This window comes from Nelumbo lutea, chromosome 3, assembly GCF_056320005.1.
Source record: "Nelumbo lutea isolate HS-2025 chromosome 3, American lotus-T2T, whole genome shotgun sequence".
Classification (NCBI taxonomy): domain Eukaryota; kingdom Viridiplantae; phylum Streptophyta; class Magnoliopsida; order Proteales; family Nelumbonaceae; genus Nelumbo; species Nelumbo lutea.
In genome coordinates, this window is record NC_142686.1 from 23,487,312 (window position 1) to 23,502,443 (window position 15,132).

A 15,132-nucleotide genomic window follows, 5' to 3' on the forward strand; every position below is an offset into this window, starting at 1 on the left:
TGTCCAATTATACATGCATTGATAAAAAAGATTAAAAAAATACATGGATCTAGAAATAGGTAATTCATCTACTTTCCATAACACTTGGTGGGTCCACCTGAGTGCAAGTGTGCAATCGTACTTTGGAAGAAACAAAGCTTCAATTTATAAACAAAGTTGCACCCTCCATCTCCCATTTTACATAATTAGGATGTATGATTTAATAATCTAAAATGGCGATAATATTGACCTTGCCATTCGGGAAGTCAGGATTTCGTGATAGTAAGATCAATTCGCGCTTCGAAATGGTCAATCCTCGTGGTAGTTTGCCTTTTTGTAGTCCTAAGAATTGAAACCTGCAGGAAATAACAAATAACAAAGCTATGAGAACAGTATAACCACGTCCACGATGTCCTATGTTCCTGTCCAGCTTATCCCCAACTGAAGAGAAATAAAATATGCAACATGAAGTACGGGATTTCAGAATCTCAGAACACTCAACTAGGATATTTGACGAGTAATCAGAGATTACAATGTGATCTAAGCTTCTGAAAATCCCACGTAGCATGCCTGACAGTCCGAGAGAAGCATATATAAAAGGGTCCTGTTACACATCTTTCTGTTCCAAACTTTTGGGAAATTGATAGAAATATATTGCACTGCAGGCTTGGGATTGTAGCCCAGCGACAAACACCTGATTACTGGAAAAGAATTCTCATTTCTCCCCACAGGTTTATAAGTATTAATATATTGTCAAAACATTTGCTTGACTGTGTCAATCAAAAAAAGGGATGGCAGTATGCCTCAATACATTCTACCATCCAATGGATTAGAAATCCCCATCCAGCAGTTTTAACAACCCTAAGGGAAAAAGATTCATTTTGTTCATAATCCAGCCAGAATGTCTGACCAGCTTGACCTAAGCCTTGGACACTGTCTTAGTTTGAGGTATGCCACTTTTAACAAATTCATGATCAGCTATGATGCTTGGATATGGATATGAACATGGACATGGATATGGAAAACAGGGATGTAACTCTCTATTTCCAAAAATCCTGGACAGGGATATAGGTATGGTATCCCATGTAATGCTTACATCATGTTTTTATATCTAGTTTTTGAAGGCAAATGCCATTTTTCAAGATGTAAGATTTGCCAAGTTTCATTAAATTTCTAACATGTGCAGATCTTTTTATGATATGATTTGTTAAAACATACCACTTTACATTTTTATAAGTGTTAATGATATAAAATACATGTAGAAGTATCTGTGTAGTATCCGATATCATATCCATCAAGTATTGTATGTTACACTAGGCATGTACAGGCATCTGGTATCATATAGAATGATCATAGTAAAAGTTCGTGTAGGTAGAAACATCATATGCATCAAGACATTATAAAGGCATGCCACTTTTTAATTTTTATTTTTTTGTTGGTATGATGGTTCAGATATTTTACTTGAGAAAATAAAATACTATAACAAATGGTAACTTCCTCTAAATACAAAAATGATACTTATAATGTCAATTGCTTGTGATGACAATTATGCTTAATTGTTTATTGGCTTCATGTACTAACACAGTTCCTAGCCTCAAAATGGAAAAGTAATGGTCTTTCTAAAACCTGCACTAAAGAACAAGCAAGCAACATTGGTATGAACTTTGAAAAACTTAATAAGTTGGGATAAATTTGAGGATACAAGGCAGTCACCTTTTATAACATTTCCATGTGTTTCTTGGGGTAAGACTTTTATGCCCCTCTACTCCCATGCAAAACCACCAAAAGAAATTTGTATTATCATTGATAAAATTCTTGCTGCATTAATCTCAACCCCTTTTTCTTAACAGATGCACAGTTGCACACACAAAACAATGAATAAAACAAATACTTGTAATACCTTGGGACGATCCATAGAGCTTCCAAAATAACCTATTCCAAAAGACAAGGAAGAATAAGCAGCAGCAATCTCTATGGCTTTCAGCTTAGAGGAATTTCCTGGAACCTAAAGCAGAAAAAAATCACTTGCATAAGTGTCTTTAAGAATAAAATAAAATAAAAGTCTCAGGTAGGGAGCTCACCATTTTAGGAGCATCAGCCTGCACAAGTAGAATTCCCACACTTTTATCAGGACATTTTGGATTGTCATCCTGAACAACTGAGTGAATAACCTTCTTGCAAGCAGATGCAGGGCCTGATTGTGATCTACAAAAAAGAAACATATCCTAAATAACTCAATACAATGGACAATGATCAGCCTAGAAGTTACCATGTTTTACTGTCCTAGCATACACAGATTTTACTGATAAATCCCTAAAGCCAACAAAGGAAAGAACGGACTGGTAAAAGAGACAACGTATTAAAATCATATTTACAAGTGCAAACAACCCAACTGAATTACACACTTCTATCTATAAAATTTATTCATAGACATGAGTGGATATCCAACACCTATCAAGATGACTCAGAGAACCAAGCAGAGGCCATGGAAAATCGTAGTCTTATAATGAAGAAAACATGTGCTAACCAAAGCAAAAAATCAAAGATCAACTATAACACACTGAGCCTTTTAACTGAAGACACTCATTCAATTGAATGGTCAACCAAATTTGGAGCGTTAACTTCAACCAAACAGGCAATCGTAAGGTCCCTGAGTAATGATTCTTTTGATGGAACAATGACATAGAACGGCATGAATTGCATGCAAATCAGATATAGAAAAACCTCCCTCTGAAACAAAATATAACAAGAAATAATACTGTTCCACTGGGTCTTGAACATAGGAGAAAAAATAATTACACACATATAACCACAAACAGGATCAAATGAGAATTAAGGCCACTACCCAATGTCGGTCCAAGCTATCTGCGGTCTTGGGAGGGGTGGACTGGATACAGTCCTCTTGACAGTATAAAGTTGACTCGAAATAAGAGAGAGAAGGGAAGAGAGGAAGAAGAGAGAAGGTAGAAAAGAAGAAGAGAGATTGGCAACAATGGAATGGTTCTGGCAGCGCCAGATTATATTAATATTTAAAGGGCGACTAAGAGAAAGGGAAAAGACCCTTGTGCCCCTGCTGTAAATAAAGTACAATAACAGCAAATAAAAAAAGACTCTAAACCAACCAAACAGACCCTAACAAGACAGAAAATAATAAAAAAGAAATAAAATAAACTATTTCACACTCCCCCTCAAGTTGGAGCATAGATGTCAGTCATGCCCAACTTGTCACACAAATCACTATATCGCACATAATGAAGACCCTTGGTGAAGATGTCCACAAGTTCTTCTGAGTTGACATATGGAGTGCACATTTCTCCACTCACAAGTTTTTCTCTAATAAACTTCAATGTGTTTCGTCCTCTCATGGAGGACTGGATTAGCAACAATGTTTTTTTTTTTTGATGAATAATAATAAATTTATTAATTCAGAAGCAGATTTAGAGTGAATTCACACAACATCCTAGGGAGAGGCGCGGGCTGCAGCCCCTCCTTGAATCTTACAAGTAAACTAGGAAAGAAAAGCAAGAATCACAACTGAGCCCAAAACAATTCTTCCCTATTTTCCCCTTGCTTAGCTAACACATCTAGCAAAGTATTTGCTGATCTCCCCACCCACTGTACAGTGACCAACATATTCCTTGTCAACCAACTAAATTTCTTCATTTCATTCTTGTAACACCACATAGCCTCTTTAGGATTTTTCAACCAACCCACCACTACTTTGGAATCCCCCTCGATTGTTAGGTGTTGTACCCCCAACTGATTTGCAAATTGCACCCCTTGTACAACAGCTAAAAGTTCTGCCTTGATGGAGTCCCCAATTCCCAAGGGACCTAAGTAGAGCAACAAAATTTCTCCCTTCTCATTTCTCAAAGCACCCCCCATTCCGAATAATCTTGGATTACCCATGCTACTTCCATCAAAGTTCAACTTCAGTGAGCCTTGGGATGGAGGAGACCAGCTTGTAATTGATTTGTCCTTTAGGGGTGAACACCTCACTACTGCTGGCCAATTTCTCCAAAGGTCGTTAAAGGAGAATTGATGAAAGATTTCCAAGGTCTTCAGCCAAGGTATTTCCCTATTTTACACACAGTCTTTCAATTCCTGACTGCTCCTTTCCTTTTCTTGAAAAATTCTAACATTCATTTCTTCCCAAGAGTCCAAATCAAGACAGCACAGGCACATCTCCACATAATTCTCCCTATTTTTGTAGGCCAATAAAAGGTAGAATGGTTGAAGAGCATGTGAACTCCTGTTGGTAGACTCCAACTACTCCCAAACAACGAAAGTAGCCAAGCCCAAAGGTTTGTAGAAAAGGGACAAGATATTAATAGGTGGTAACAATCCTCACTGTGAGCTCTACAGATGATACACCAATTAGGAGAAATACAGAGGAAAGGTCTTCTCTTCTGTAGGTTATCTAGAGTGTTTACTTTTCCAAGGAATACTTCCCAACAAAATGCCATACACTGCAACGATGTTGGTAGCAGCTTTATTATCGCAATAGAGTGACATAGGGTTGTTAACTGCAAAACCCACTTCCCCTAACAGGTTTCTTATCCACATGATTTTAGCAACTCCACGAGACATAGCTTTGTATTCTGCTTCAACACTGGATTTAGCCACCACACTTTGCTTCTTACTTCTCCAAGTGACCAAGTTTCCTCCTACAATACCCATTGGTAGACTTTCGGTCATCGACTACCCTTGCCCAACTAGCATCAGTATACACTTCCACCTTCAAATGTCCATGTTTCTGGAACAGCAAACCAGCTCCTGGAAACTTCTTGAGGTATCTAAGGATCCTCTCTGCAGCTTCAAAGTGAGTTCTCCTAGGATTGTGCATGAACTGACTAAGTCAACCCACTACAGAAGCAATATCAAGCTTGGTCATAGACAAATATAAGAGTCTCCCTACAACTCTCTGAAACTTCTTCACATCTTTCAAGAACTCTCATTGACAGTCTCCCAACTAATGGTTGGGTTCAATTGGTGAGTCAATTGGCTTCACCCCTACCTTGCATGTATCCTCTAGTAGATCTAGTACATATTTCCATAGGAAAATAAAGATTCCCTTTTGAGAGCGGGTAACTTCAATTCCAAGGAAATAATGTAAGGTCCTAGATCTTTCACCTCAAATTGAGTGGCTAAGAATTTCTTCAGATTCTGTATTTTAGTCTTCTAGTCTCTTGTGATCACTATGTCATCCACATACATGATTAAAGCTGCAATTTTCCCTTCACCTTTCTTCATAAACAGAGTGTGGTCTAATTGGAAAATATGAATTTCAGTTTGGAGCTGAGTGAAAACCATGCATTGAAAGTCTTTTACAATTTTGGGCACTTCATCTCTAGATTGCATAGGGTAAACCCAATTATATCTAGAGTAGTCATCAATCAAAGTAATAAAATACTTATGTCTAGCCTCAGTAGGTAGAGTAACAGGGCCCCAAACATCAGAATAAACAATATGAAATGGAAATTCAGATCTTTATTTCTTAAAGGAAAATAACTTCTACAATGTTTGCTCAATTGGCATGTCTGACACTGCAACTTACTAACTAACCAAGACTTAAATAATTTTAGAAACATAAGTTTTAATGACTCAAAAGAAAGATGACCAAGACGATTGTGCCATAAGTAGGCTTGACTCTCACTGAACAAACTCAAGGACTTTGTAGCCACAAGACTAGCTTTATTCTCCAACATGTAGAGACCATCCACCATGCTTCCTCTACCAATCGTCTTCCCCGAGGCCAAATCTTGAAACACACATGAAGAGGGAAAGAAAGTAATTGAATAATTCAAGGAGTGAGTAATACTGCTAATGGAGAGCAAATTTATAGGTAATTTAGGAACATGCAACACATTAGAGAGGGTAAGGCCGAGTGGGAGAGATATGGTTCCTTGGTCAGCTATGGTGGAGAATGAACCATCAACCAGTCTTACCTTATCTCTCCCAGAGAAGAGGTTATATGCTTGAAATAAATTTGACTTACCAGTCATGTGGTTTGAGGCTCCAGAGTCAATTATCCAAGGGGAATCAGATGTATGAGATGACACATGGAAAGCAGTTGCAGTGTTACTTGATGTAGACGCAAAGGAGGTAGAAGGGAGTAGGACCAGAATCCATCTGGCAGAGAGTCCTACCATATAATTCCAAATGGTCACGAAAGGGGTTGATAATCTCTTCCTTGAGGTCAAAGTTAGAGTGCATTTCCTGAGTTACCACGGGACTAGTCTCTTGAGATGCCATATTAGCTGAGTTGTATTTTTTTCTGATTTTGCTGGATTGGTTTCTTACTCTGATCAATTGTTGACTTCTTACTCAATTCCTATGCCCATTTAGGTTTCCCATGGAGGTCCCAACATGTATCTTTGGTGTGTCTTGTCTTTTGACAGTTGGTGCACCAAAGTTTACTCTTGTCATATACTCTCTTCTGAGAATCACCAATCTTAAAGAAGCCTCCGACATTTGAATATGTACTTCCTCGGAAAGTTAGGGCAACTGCCTCCCCCTTTGCACAATTCATCACACTTGTACTCTCTTTTGACTGGACTAAGGCATAAACCTCCTGAAGTGATAGCAAGTCTTTACTTTCCAAGATTTGTACTCTAATAGATTCATATGAAAGGTTCAACCCCAAAAGGAAAGCAAATGTCCGTTGCTGAGAAACAAGTGACTTGTATGCCTTTGCATCTTCATCACATTTCCAATTCACATTTTGATAGTGATCCAATTCCTTCCAAACTGATGTCAGATCTGAGTAGTACACTGAGAGACTCCTCTCCCCCTGCTTGCAAGTAGAGGATTCAGCTTGTAGTTGGTATATCTTGGCATAGTGCCTTTACTCTAAATAAGTAGATTTTGCTTGTTCCCATATTTCGCAAGCTGTTTTAGCCCACATGAATGTCTTCCTTACTTGTGGTAGCATGGAAACCAAGAGCCATGACATCACCATACTATTTTCTTGGTTCCACCTATCATATTCAACACTTCCATTCTTCGGTTCCTTCACTTTTCCATTAATATATCCTATTTCCCCCCTAGAAGTGATGTAGAGTTTTATTCCCCTAGATCATTTAAGGTAGTTTAGTCCATCAAAGGGAATTACAACCATGGGAAAACTCATATCCATTCCCCCACTCACTCCATTTTGATTTCTTGAAACCCCCGAAGTAGCAGAATTCTCAGAGGAAATGGTCAAAAAAGAATTTCAGTCTCAACATTCAACTTAGGATCCCTCCTTACACCCCCCCCAAAAAAAACACTTAGCTCCACACAAGTAAGCAGTCCACACACACACTTCGGTTTGGACTCAAACTGAGCACAAAAAACAGCACTAATTTCCAGAAAAAAGGCAAGATCAGACTAATTTCAGACCTATACAGGTTAACAGTCCCAACCTACCAACCTTCCAGAATGTCTAAGTACATTAACCATCAGGAGAGATCCTTAACAACTTGTAATCATACAAAAAACTGGGGATAATAGGTCATCCGTGACCTATAGTCACCTTTTCACAGGTACAGGATCACACGATCCAAGAAAAAAGGAGGTATAAACCACACAAACGTCTGACAACATTCAGCAGCCTAGATTCATTTGATTTTTCTCTTGGTACACGACCAAGAAAGATAAAAGAAGAAAAAAATTAAGGAATGTACCAGTCATAGATCAGTTTTGTTCAGCCCAGATTCAGTTTTTTGTTCCGTCCAGATTCAGCAAGTCGAATTAAAAAGAAAGTCTTGTTCGATCTGCTTTCACAATCAGTAATCCCGCTCTGATACCATCTTGACAGTATAAAGTCGACTGGAAATAAGAGAGAGAAGGGAAGAGAGGAAGAAGAGAGAAGGTAGAAGAGAAGAAGGGAGATTGGCAACAATGGAATGGTTCTGGTGGTGCCAGATTATATTAATATTTATAGGGTGACCAAAAGAATGGGAAAAAGAGCCTTGTGCCCCTGCTGTAAATAAAGTACAATAGCAGCAAATAAAAAAAGACTTTAAACCGACCAAACAGACCCTAACAAGACAGAAAATAATGAACAAGAAATAAAATAAACTATTTCAACAAGTCCTAACCTTTGGCATTTTTTTTTATTTTTATTTTTTTGCACAAAGTGGCCACTCTCAGACTCAAATCCATGTTCTTACACTTGACAGCCCATGATTTTACCATTACACCAAGTAATGGCCCCTAGGATCAATGGAGAATCAATTTTCAAAAGACATGGATGATATAAATTGCAGAGTTTCAAAAAAGAAGAATATTTACAGGTTTTAACTTTTAAGTGAGCATATGGAAAATGACAATGTTGCATAAGAAGAGAACACATGGGATATCTTGGGAATAGGGAAAGAAATTATGTGAGAGATGTGATTTTGAAATTCACAATGGGAGAAGAGCATTTAAATTATCAAAAGCGGATCATGTAGGTCCAATAAAAAAGTAGATCAAATAGGAATCATGTAAACCTTTTTCTTATAAGATAAAGTGATGAATATGTAAACATTTCAAGGCCAGCCTCAAAAGTCAAGAGAGTCTGATCACACAACATAAGCTATCACTTCCAGATTTTTGTATCAAGAGATAGAAAAGTAGAAAGAAATATGAGATCAAGCATATTAATTAATGAAGTTTAAAATTAGAAAAAATGCTACTTGGAGACAATTTGACAACAAAGAAAAAACAAAATTTGGAAGAACGAGGTGGTGGGCTGTATTAAAAAAGTGGCAAAATATGCCCCCAAGAAAACCCAAGGAAAAGGGTAATTATTAAGAAAATCGGTAATGAAATGATGAAGATCAAAAGGTCATTACCACAAAATTGTCCTCCATCAAGGAATTGAAAAAAAATCTTTTTACATGATGTTCAAAATGCACCAGGGAGAGGTTGACTTGTCCTAATTATGAAATTCTTTTTATAGGCTTCTTTGGCCAAGAAAATAAGAGAGGAATATGGGAATGCCACCATGTTGTTCAAAGGAGACAATATAAAGCTGCACCAATTGTCACACAGTCAAGCTTATGAACCGGAAGATGAAACTTAAGGCAAGGACATGCTGAGCAGAGATTAAAAGATTGACACTCCATTTGTTTGCAATAAGTGCAGAAAACAACAAATAAAAGCCTAAGATCATTTGGAAACAAAAGAAAACATTACTTTTCCAATTTACATCCAACCAAGGATGTGAAAAATGCGTTTCCTGAAAAGATCACCTATTATCACCTATTTTTGTCTGTTTCAATTTCCCCTAAGGCTCCATTTGGAAGGAGTACAAATACAAATATGTAGAGTGCAAAATCTTGTATTTTGTATAATTTTTTATGTATTGTACTGCACATATTTGCGTTTCTACTCTTTCCAAACTGAGCCTAAGTCATTTCCTTTACATGGAAAAAATGGAGCCTAAATAATAGCACCAGGAGTTCATCTTGAAATTTATGTCAGGAGATTCCCCGTCCTTTTAAGTGATTAAATGAGAAGTTTATTGAAAAGAGAACAAGAAATTCAAATAGTATTTATTCAGCTAGGAAAAAGCATGTGATAGGACTAAGAAAGGACATTTCAAGCGAAATTTTATCCATAAAAGTAAGAGAAAGAGACCATTTCAACACCTAAGGTCAATTATCCATGAGAAAATAAGAATGAGCAGGATGTTGACCATAGAAGCGGAATTAAGCAGATGAAGAAGAGATGACCTTTCTAATTTTTTGAGATGAAGGCAGATGAAGTAGAGATTTCCTTTCTAATGTTGCATGGTATATCAATCAAATTTACTGATAAAAAAAGTATATCAATCACATTCAAGAACAGATTTAAAAGGCAGTTATAGGATCAGCTATGTAATAGGGTGGCAGTGCATACCCTATGGCCTACACCTGCCAATATCAGCTAGACCTTGAACCAATTACAAGGATCCCTATTAGGACCTGTCTAAATACCAGTTCAGTACCTTGGTATGAAAGTAAGACTCTATTACTATTGTTACTATTTGGGTCTAAAAGCCTGCAGATTTTGTATGTGTGGACATAAATGCATTCCGACTTTCACAGTTTGAGCTATACTTACACATAGATAAAAGAAATAAGAGATGTAAGGTGTTATGTATTACATTTAATTTAATAGATTAGAACTAAATTATTTCTTGAAGTATGCCCTGTAAATTGGTATCTGTACATGGACCAGGTTCAAACTGGATTAGAAATGAGTGAATAAATTAGAAACTAAGGTAGCCAGAGTGACAATATTAGATGAAGTATTAAGAAGATTTAACCAAAGCATCAACAACCAATAATGATAATACTAAGACAATAGTGCAATTTGAAAGCTCTAAAAGGCCAAATGGCAGAGCTAGACTGCTGTAGCCAAACCCAAATAGTTGGAATAAAGCTTAGTTGTTTAATGCTTTGCCGATCACCATTATAAAACTAACCACATGTACATTCAAATTAAAATGGCAATCCTGTTTGCCGCACAGTTGTCACCTAAAACAGGTCTTAACCAACAGGCACCAACTAGATAGTTACCTATTCATTAAAAGAGTAATGACAACTGATATGAAGATTCTCCTCCTGAGTTTTCTTTTCTATGTAAAATGTATATGATGAACTTCTTTGCCCTTCCCATCTTTCATTTAACTATATAGCTGCTTGCTTCTAGACAAAGAAAATAAAATTGATGAACTTTCACGAGAAGAAAAGAAGAGCAGGCAACCTGTAGTCTGGTTCAGAAGGATAGAAAAAATTGTTTCTATGTAGAGGGAAGAAGCATACAGTGATGATGAAATGCAGCACTCTCGAGCTGCAAATCCCTTCATTAGGTATTCTCCAGCACCAGATACACAGCAACCAACTACAAAAGGAGCACCAAAGGGACCTTTTGAGGATGCCCAACACCCTGAGCCATATGTTGCTGCTAACCCAACACGTCCACTGACCTGTAAGAAATGATTAAGCATTAAGCTTAGACTTCAAAGCTTCAGGAATTAATCTTTTACATCACAGAGAAGCAATTTCGTATTGGTGAATTTACGTGAAAAAACAATCTCATTAATGTTATTTCTACATGATATTGAGCCCAATGCTTAACCCCTGTAAGTACCCTTCAAAATAAAGAAATCCATCACTTTTATAGTAACAGTCTAACAGATAGATGGAAGCCTTAAACCTATTAGTTTTTTCCATAATGAAAAACTTATTCTACCAATTACCATCCTGGATCATGTCATAATTTGAATTTCCACTCTGAAGTACCAATATTTTAACAAGTAGAGTGAAAGAAACTGACGGAACCCTCAAGGATGCATTTCAAAGGACGGCTGGAGGTTGGAAGGCATGAGTATTTCATTTCTATTCATTTTCTCAATTGCCTTGATTTAGGAAAAACCAATTAACTTCTAAATCTGAACCTTTCTCTCTCGACATGAGTTAAATAACTTAAATTTCATCACAAATGGCCTTAGTGTTCAAGACTGAAAAATGTAATTGCGTTTTACAATGCCCTAGAATAGACAAGATTGACAGACTATAAAAATTAGATTCAAACACAAATACTGGAAGTTTTCATCATTCATTCAGGAGAAACAGAAAGGAGAACACAACCTGCAATGCTGTTTAAGAAATAATAAAATAAAGTCAACTAGGAAAAGCCAATGAAAAAAATATACTTTTGAGAACATTTAAGTGAAAAAAAGTGGCATCCATGATCCTAGATAAGAAGCTTCCATCACCTTCAACAAAATACCACCACTAGAAGCTCCAGATGCAATATGTCCTTCATTATCAACACAAATAACTCCAACAGTATCCATAATGCAGTCCTCCTTGGAGGTATTGAACAAAGATGGCTGACTGTCAGTTCCCCTCACTGGATCAAATGGTTGAGCTCCTCTTTCTGGAATATAACCGCAAATATCACATTGAAATAAGATATAGCTATGATAAATTTACCAGATTCATGTTCTTCATCTTCAATGGAACACAAGTCAACCAACAACATCCCCACAAACTGAAAAATTTCTAATGCTTTATAATAATAGGCATATTGGTCTGCCATCCAGACTAATTCAAGCAGCAGAAATAAAACTTTAACCATCAAAGATTATACAAGTGAAGATATTAGAAAGATTTAGGCTCAGTTTGGAAGGAGTACAAATACAAATTTGTAGAGTACAAAATACTATATTTTATATTAGTTTGTATGTACATTGTTGTTTCATGTTAATATTGGTATGCTTCTGTGTATTACCCCTTAAACTGGACACTCAAGAGACTCATGTTAGTTTAGAATGTTCTCAACCATTGGATAGATTTGGGGAATTCATCATAATAAGGCAAGGCTGACACCAGTGTGCTGCCAAGGAATTGGAGCAGCATGTCTCAATTGCTAGGGTTTGACCCCAAGCACAACCAGAAGAAGCACTAAACCCAGACCAATTTCCAGTTATGCCCTGGACCTTGGAGATAGATGGGAGAAACTAAAAACTTACACATAACCCCAGACTTGATTATGGTACTGTACTAGGTGTTGGACTGGGCTGCCTTTGATATGCCAACCAGTGAGATCCATTAAGGGTCAAATACTTGGGTATGTTGGGGCAGTCTAAGAATTCACTTGAGTGGGTGATCATAATGATAGGATCGACCCATTTGTTAGACAAAGTGAATATCAGGGTTTACACTCTATGATGGAAACCTAAATTGTCGATAGTGGATTTTGCTTGTGTTTGAAATTTGGCTTTGCAAAAGTATTTAAATGTTATATATACGACTATTTTATGAAAAAGGTTTTAATCCCGAGATCCATCCGAGCAGAGAGTGTGGCACTGCACCTTGTAGCCAAGGGAGAGGTCCTTCCCTTTCGGACAATGTTTAATCATTATGGGCTGAGAAGTTTAGTATAAGAGACCATTAAAGGGTTGATTACCTGATGGGCTGTCTTACATGAGTCCATTATCCTTGGGTCTTCATAGGGTGGCTGAATCCAATGATCATTTAGGTGTAAATGTTGAGCCCAAACTGGACTAATGTTGATTGGGTCAGGGGTTCACTGCCTTGAGTAGTGAATTTGGCCTAGCCTCTTTCAAAGGTTGGGCCAAACTCATGTGGGCTTGTGTAAAATCATTGTGGTGTCCCACGCCATACAATATCAGGCCTAATGTGGCCATGCAACACCCTAGGTCATGAGCCTTTGAAGCAAATGGGCCTAAGGCCCAAAATTAATAAGATTAATTAAGTTGTCAGTTGTCATGTACTTTGGGTCGAATCTGGGTTTGGTATTGGGTATGGAGCACCTATGCTCTTAAGAGGATAAGGCTTATCTCTAAATACAGTCCTGGATAATCTCCTAATTAGATTAGGAGAGTGCTCTATAAGGAGATAAAAGAAGAAGAAGGTGAACTAGACCAGAACACTTCTCTCTTGTCCTCTCTTCTTCTCTTTTTCTCCCAAGAAACCCTAATTCGACCTAGGCTTTCAAGAACTGATTTTTTATCAGTTTTTTTCCTAGTTTTTGCAAGAAAACAATGTTGCTGAACCGGCTTCACCTATACACTATGCCATCTTCAGTGGAGGTTGGTTTTAGGACTAATTTGGGCGTGAACTTCCACCTTGGGATCTGTCCTTGTGTTATCTGTATCAAGTATAATTTCCCTTTTTGATTTAGTTTCAAATTTGGTTCGGTTCAGTGCAAGATCAATCCGAAAAAATGTATTTTCTCAAAACACCAGGAAATCGGTTCTCATAAGGGTTAGAAAAAATTTGAAAATTTCCCCAACCATCTAGCATGGTTCGGTCATCCATAAGATGGATTCTAACCCTTCCAATAATGATATCAGAGCACATGGTTCAGTTCTTGAAATGAACCGAATTAGATTTGTTAGAATGTTAGAGTGATGTTCGGCTGATAAGAGTTCTTATTAGCCCATACTTATGTTTAACTTATCTTGTAATTGGGCCTGCGTTAATGGGCCTAATCCTGTTTAATGATTTAAGTCATATGAGTGTCCCATCACTAATCAGGGGCATCCCAGTAATTTCTTGTACTTTGTACTACATTCATATATAAATAATAGCATGGTCGACTGACTAGTACAGTTCGACATTCACTGCATTTCAGAGTTTCTCTTCTCTCCTTTGCTACTTCGAGTACAGCTCCTAAGATTACATGGTATCAGAGCAAGTTCAAACCTAGGGTTTCAGTAGGTGCACTCTCTTCTCTTGCTGTCTTTTCATCTTCTCTCTTCCTTTTCTAGGTTGCTGCAGTAAAGACCTAGGGGTGTAAGAGAGTAAAGCAAGTTCAAACCTAGGGTTTCTCTTGGTTGTAGGACTCAAGAGAAGTAAGCCCAGAAGTAGATGTCCTACTAGGTTGTTTCCAGTAAGTAGTAGCTATTTGGCTACTAAGAGAGGTCTGTATAGGACAGACCTAGTTGAGGACTGATTTCAGCAGTTCTAGCACTAGCCGAAAGGGGGAGAGCTTCCTCTACAGTTGCAGCTTCGATGCTTCAGCAAGACTTGCGCAGAATAGTGGTAAAGACAGCCTCTTCTACAGTTGCAGCTTCGGTGCTCCAGCACGACTCTTACAGAACAGTGGTAAATAACCCTATTTTTAGGTCGGTTACCAGCCCTACTTTAGCCCTGCACAGCACAGTGGTAAAGACTTATACTGCACAGTTGCAGCCTCGAACTTTTACTTGCTACTGTACCCAAATTGGTTCAGTCCAAGTGAAGTTTATCTAGTGTGCTACCAGCACTGTGAACACTTCTACCAGCACTGTGAACACTGTGACCACTTTGGCCAGCCCTAAACAGAACCACCTACAGCACTATGAACAACTCTAGGACTGAAGTCAGGATGTCCTCACTACCCGGTGAAGTTTCCTCTAGAGATAACAAACCTGTCGCAAGGTCCTCAAACCTGGAAAACCCTAATCTGCACAGCTTATAGATTACAAGTGTGCTGCTGGATGAGTATAACTTCAGAGAGTGGTCCGTCTCAGCAAGGTTGTTCATTACCTCTCGTGAACTCACAGGCTATTTGGATGGAGACAAGAAAGAACCAGAAATTGGCAGTCCTGAATACATCGTGTGGCGCAAGGAAAATGCCACAGTCATGTCTTGGTTGCTGGCCTCCATGACTCCTCGGGTGGCC

The 15,132-nt window shown here is 37.9% G+C and overlaps 1 protein-coding gene across 2 annotated transcripts in view; it reads right to left on the reverse strand.

Annotated features, from left to right (window-relative positions):
• Positions 1 to 15,132, reverse strand: part of LOC148863628 (N-terminal nucleophile aminohydrolases (Ntn hydrolases) superfamily protein) — a 54,458-nt gene continuing 39,326 nt past the window's right edge. Inside the window, exons 7-12 of one of the 2 annotated variants that reach the window (XM_088980588.1) lie at positions 11,714 to 11,877; positions 10,758 to 10,921; positions 2,061 to 2,184; positions 1,880 to 1,984; positions 1,693 to 1,741; positions 1 to 335 (exon numbers count right to left, since the gene is read on the reverse strand). In XM_088980588.1, the coding sequence (XP_088836714.1) occupies positions 322 to 335; positions 1,693 to 1,741; positions 1,880 to 1,984; positions 2,061 to 2,184; positions 10,758 to 10,921; positions 11,714 to 11,877 (620 nt within the window). In that variant the 3' untranslated portion in view covers positions 1 to 321. The remainder of the gene's footprint in view (positions 336 to 1,692; positions 1,742 to 1,879; positions 1,985 to 2,060; positions 2,185 to 10,757; positions 10,922 to 11,713; positions 11,878 to 15,132) is intronic. The other variant, XM_088980587.1, reaches the window with a different exon arrangement.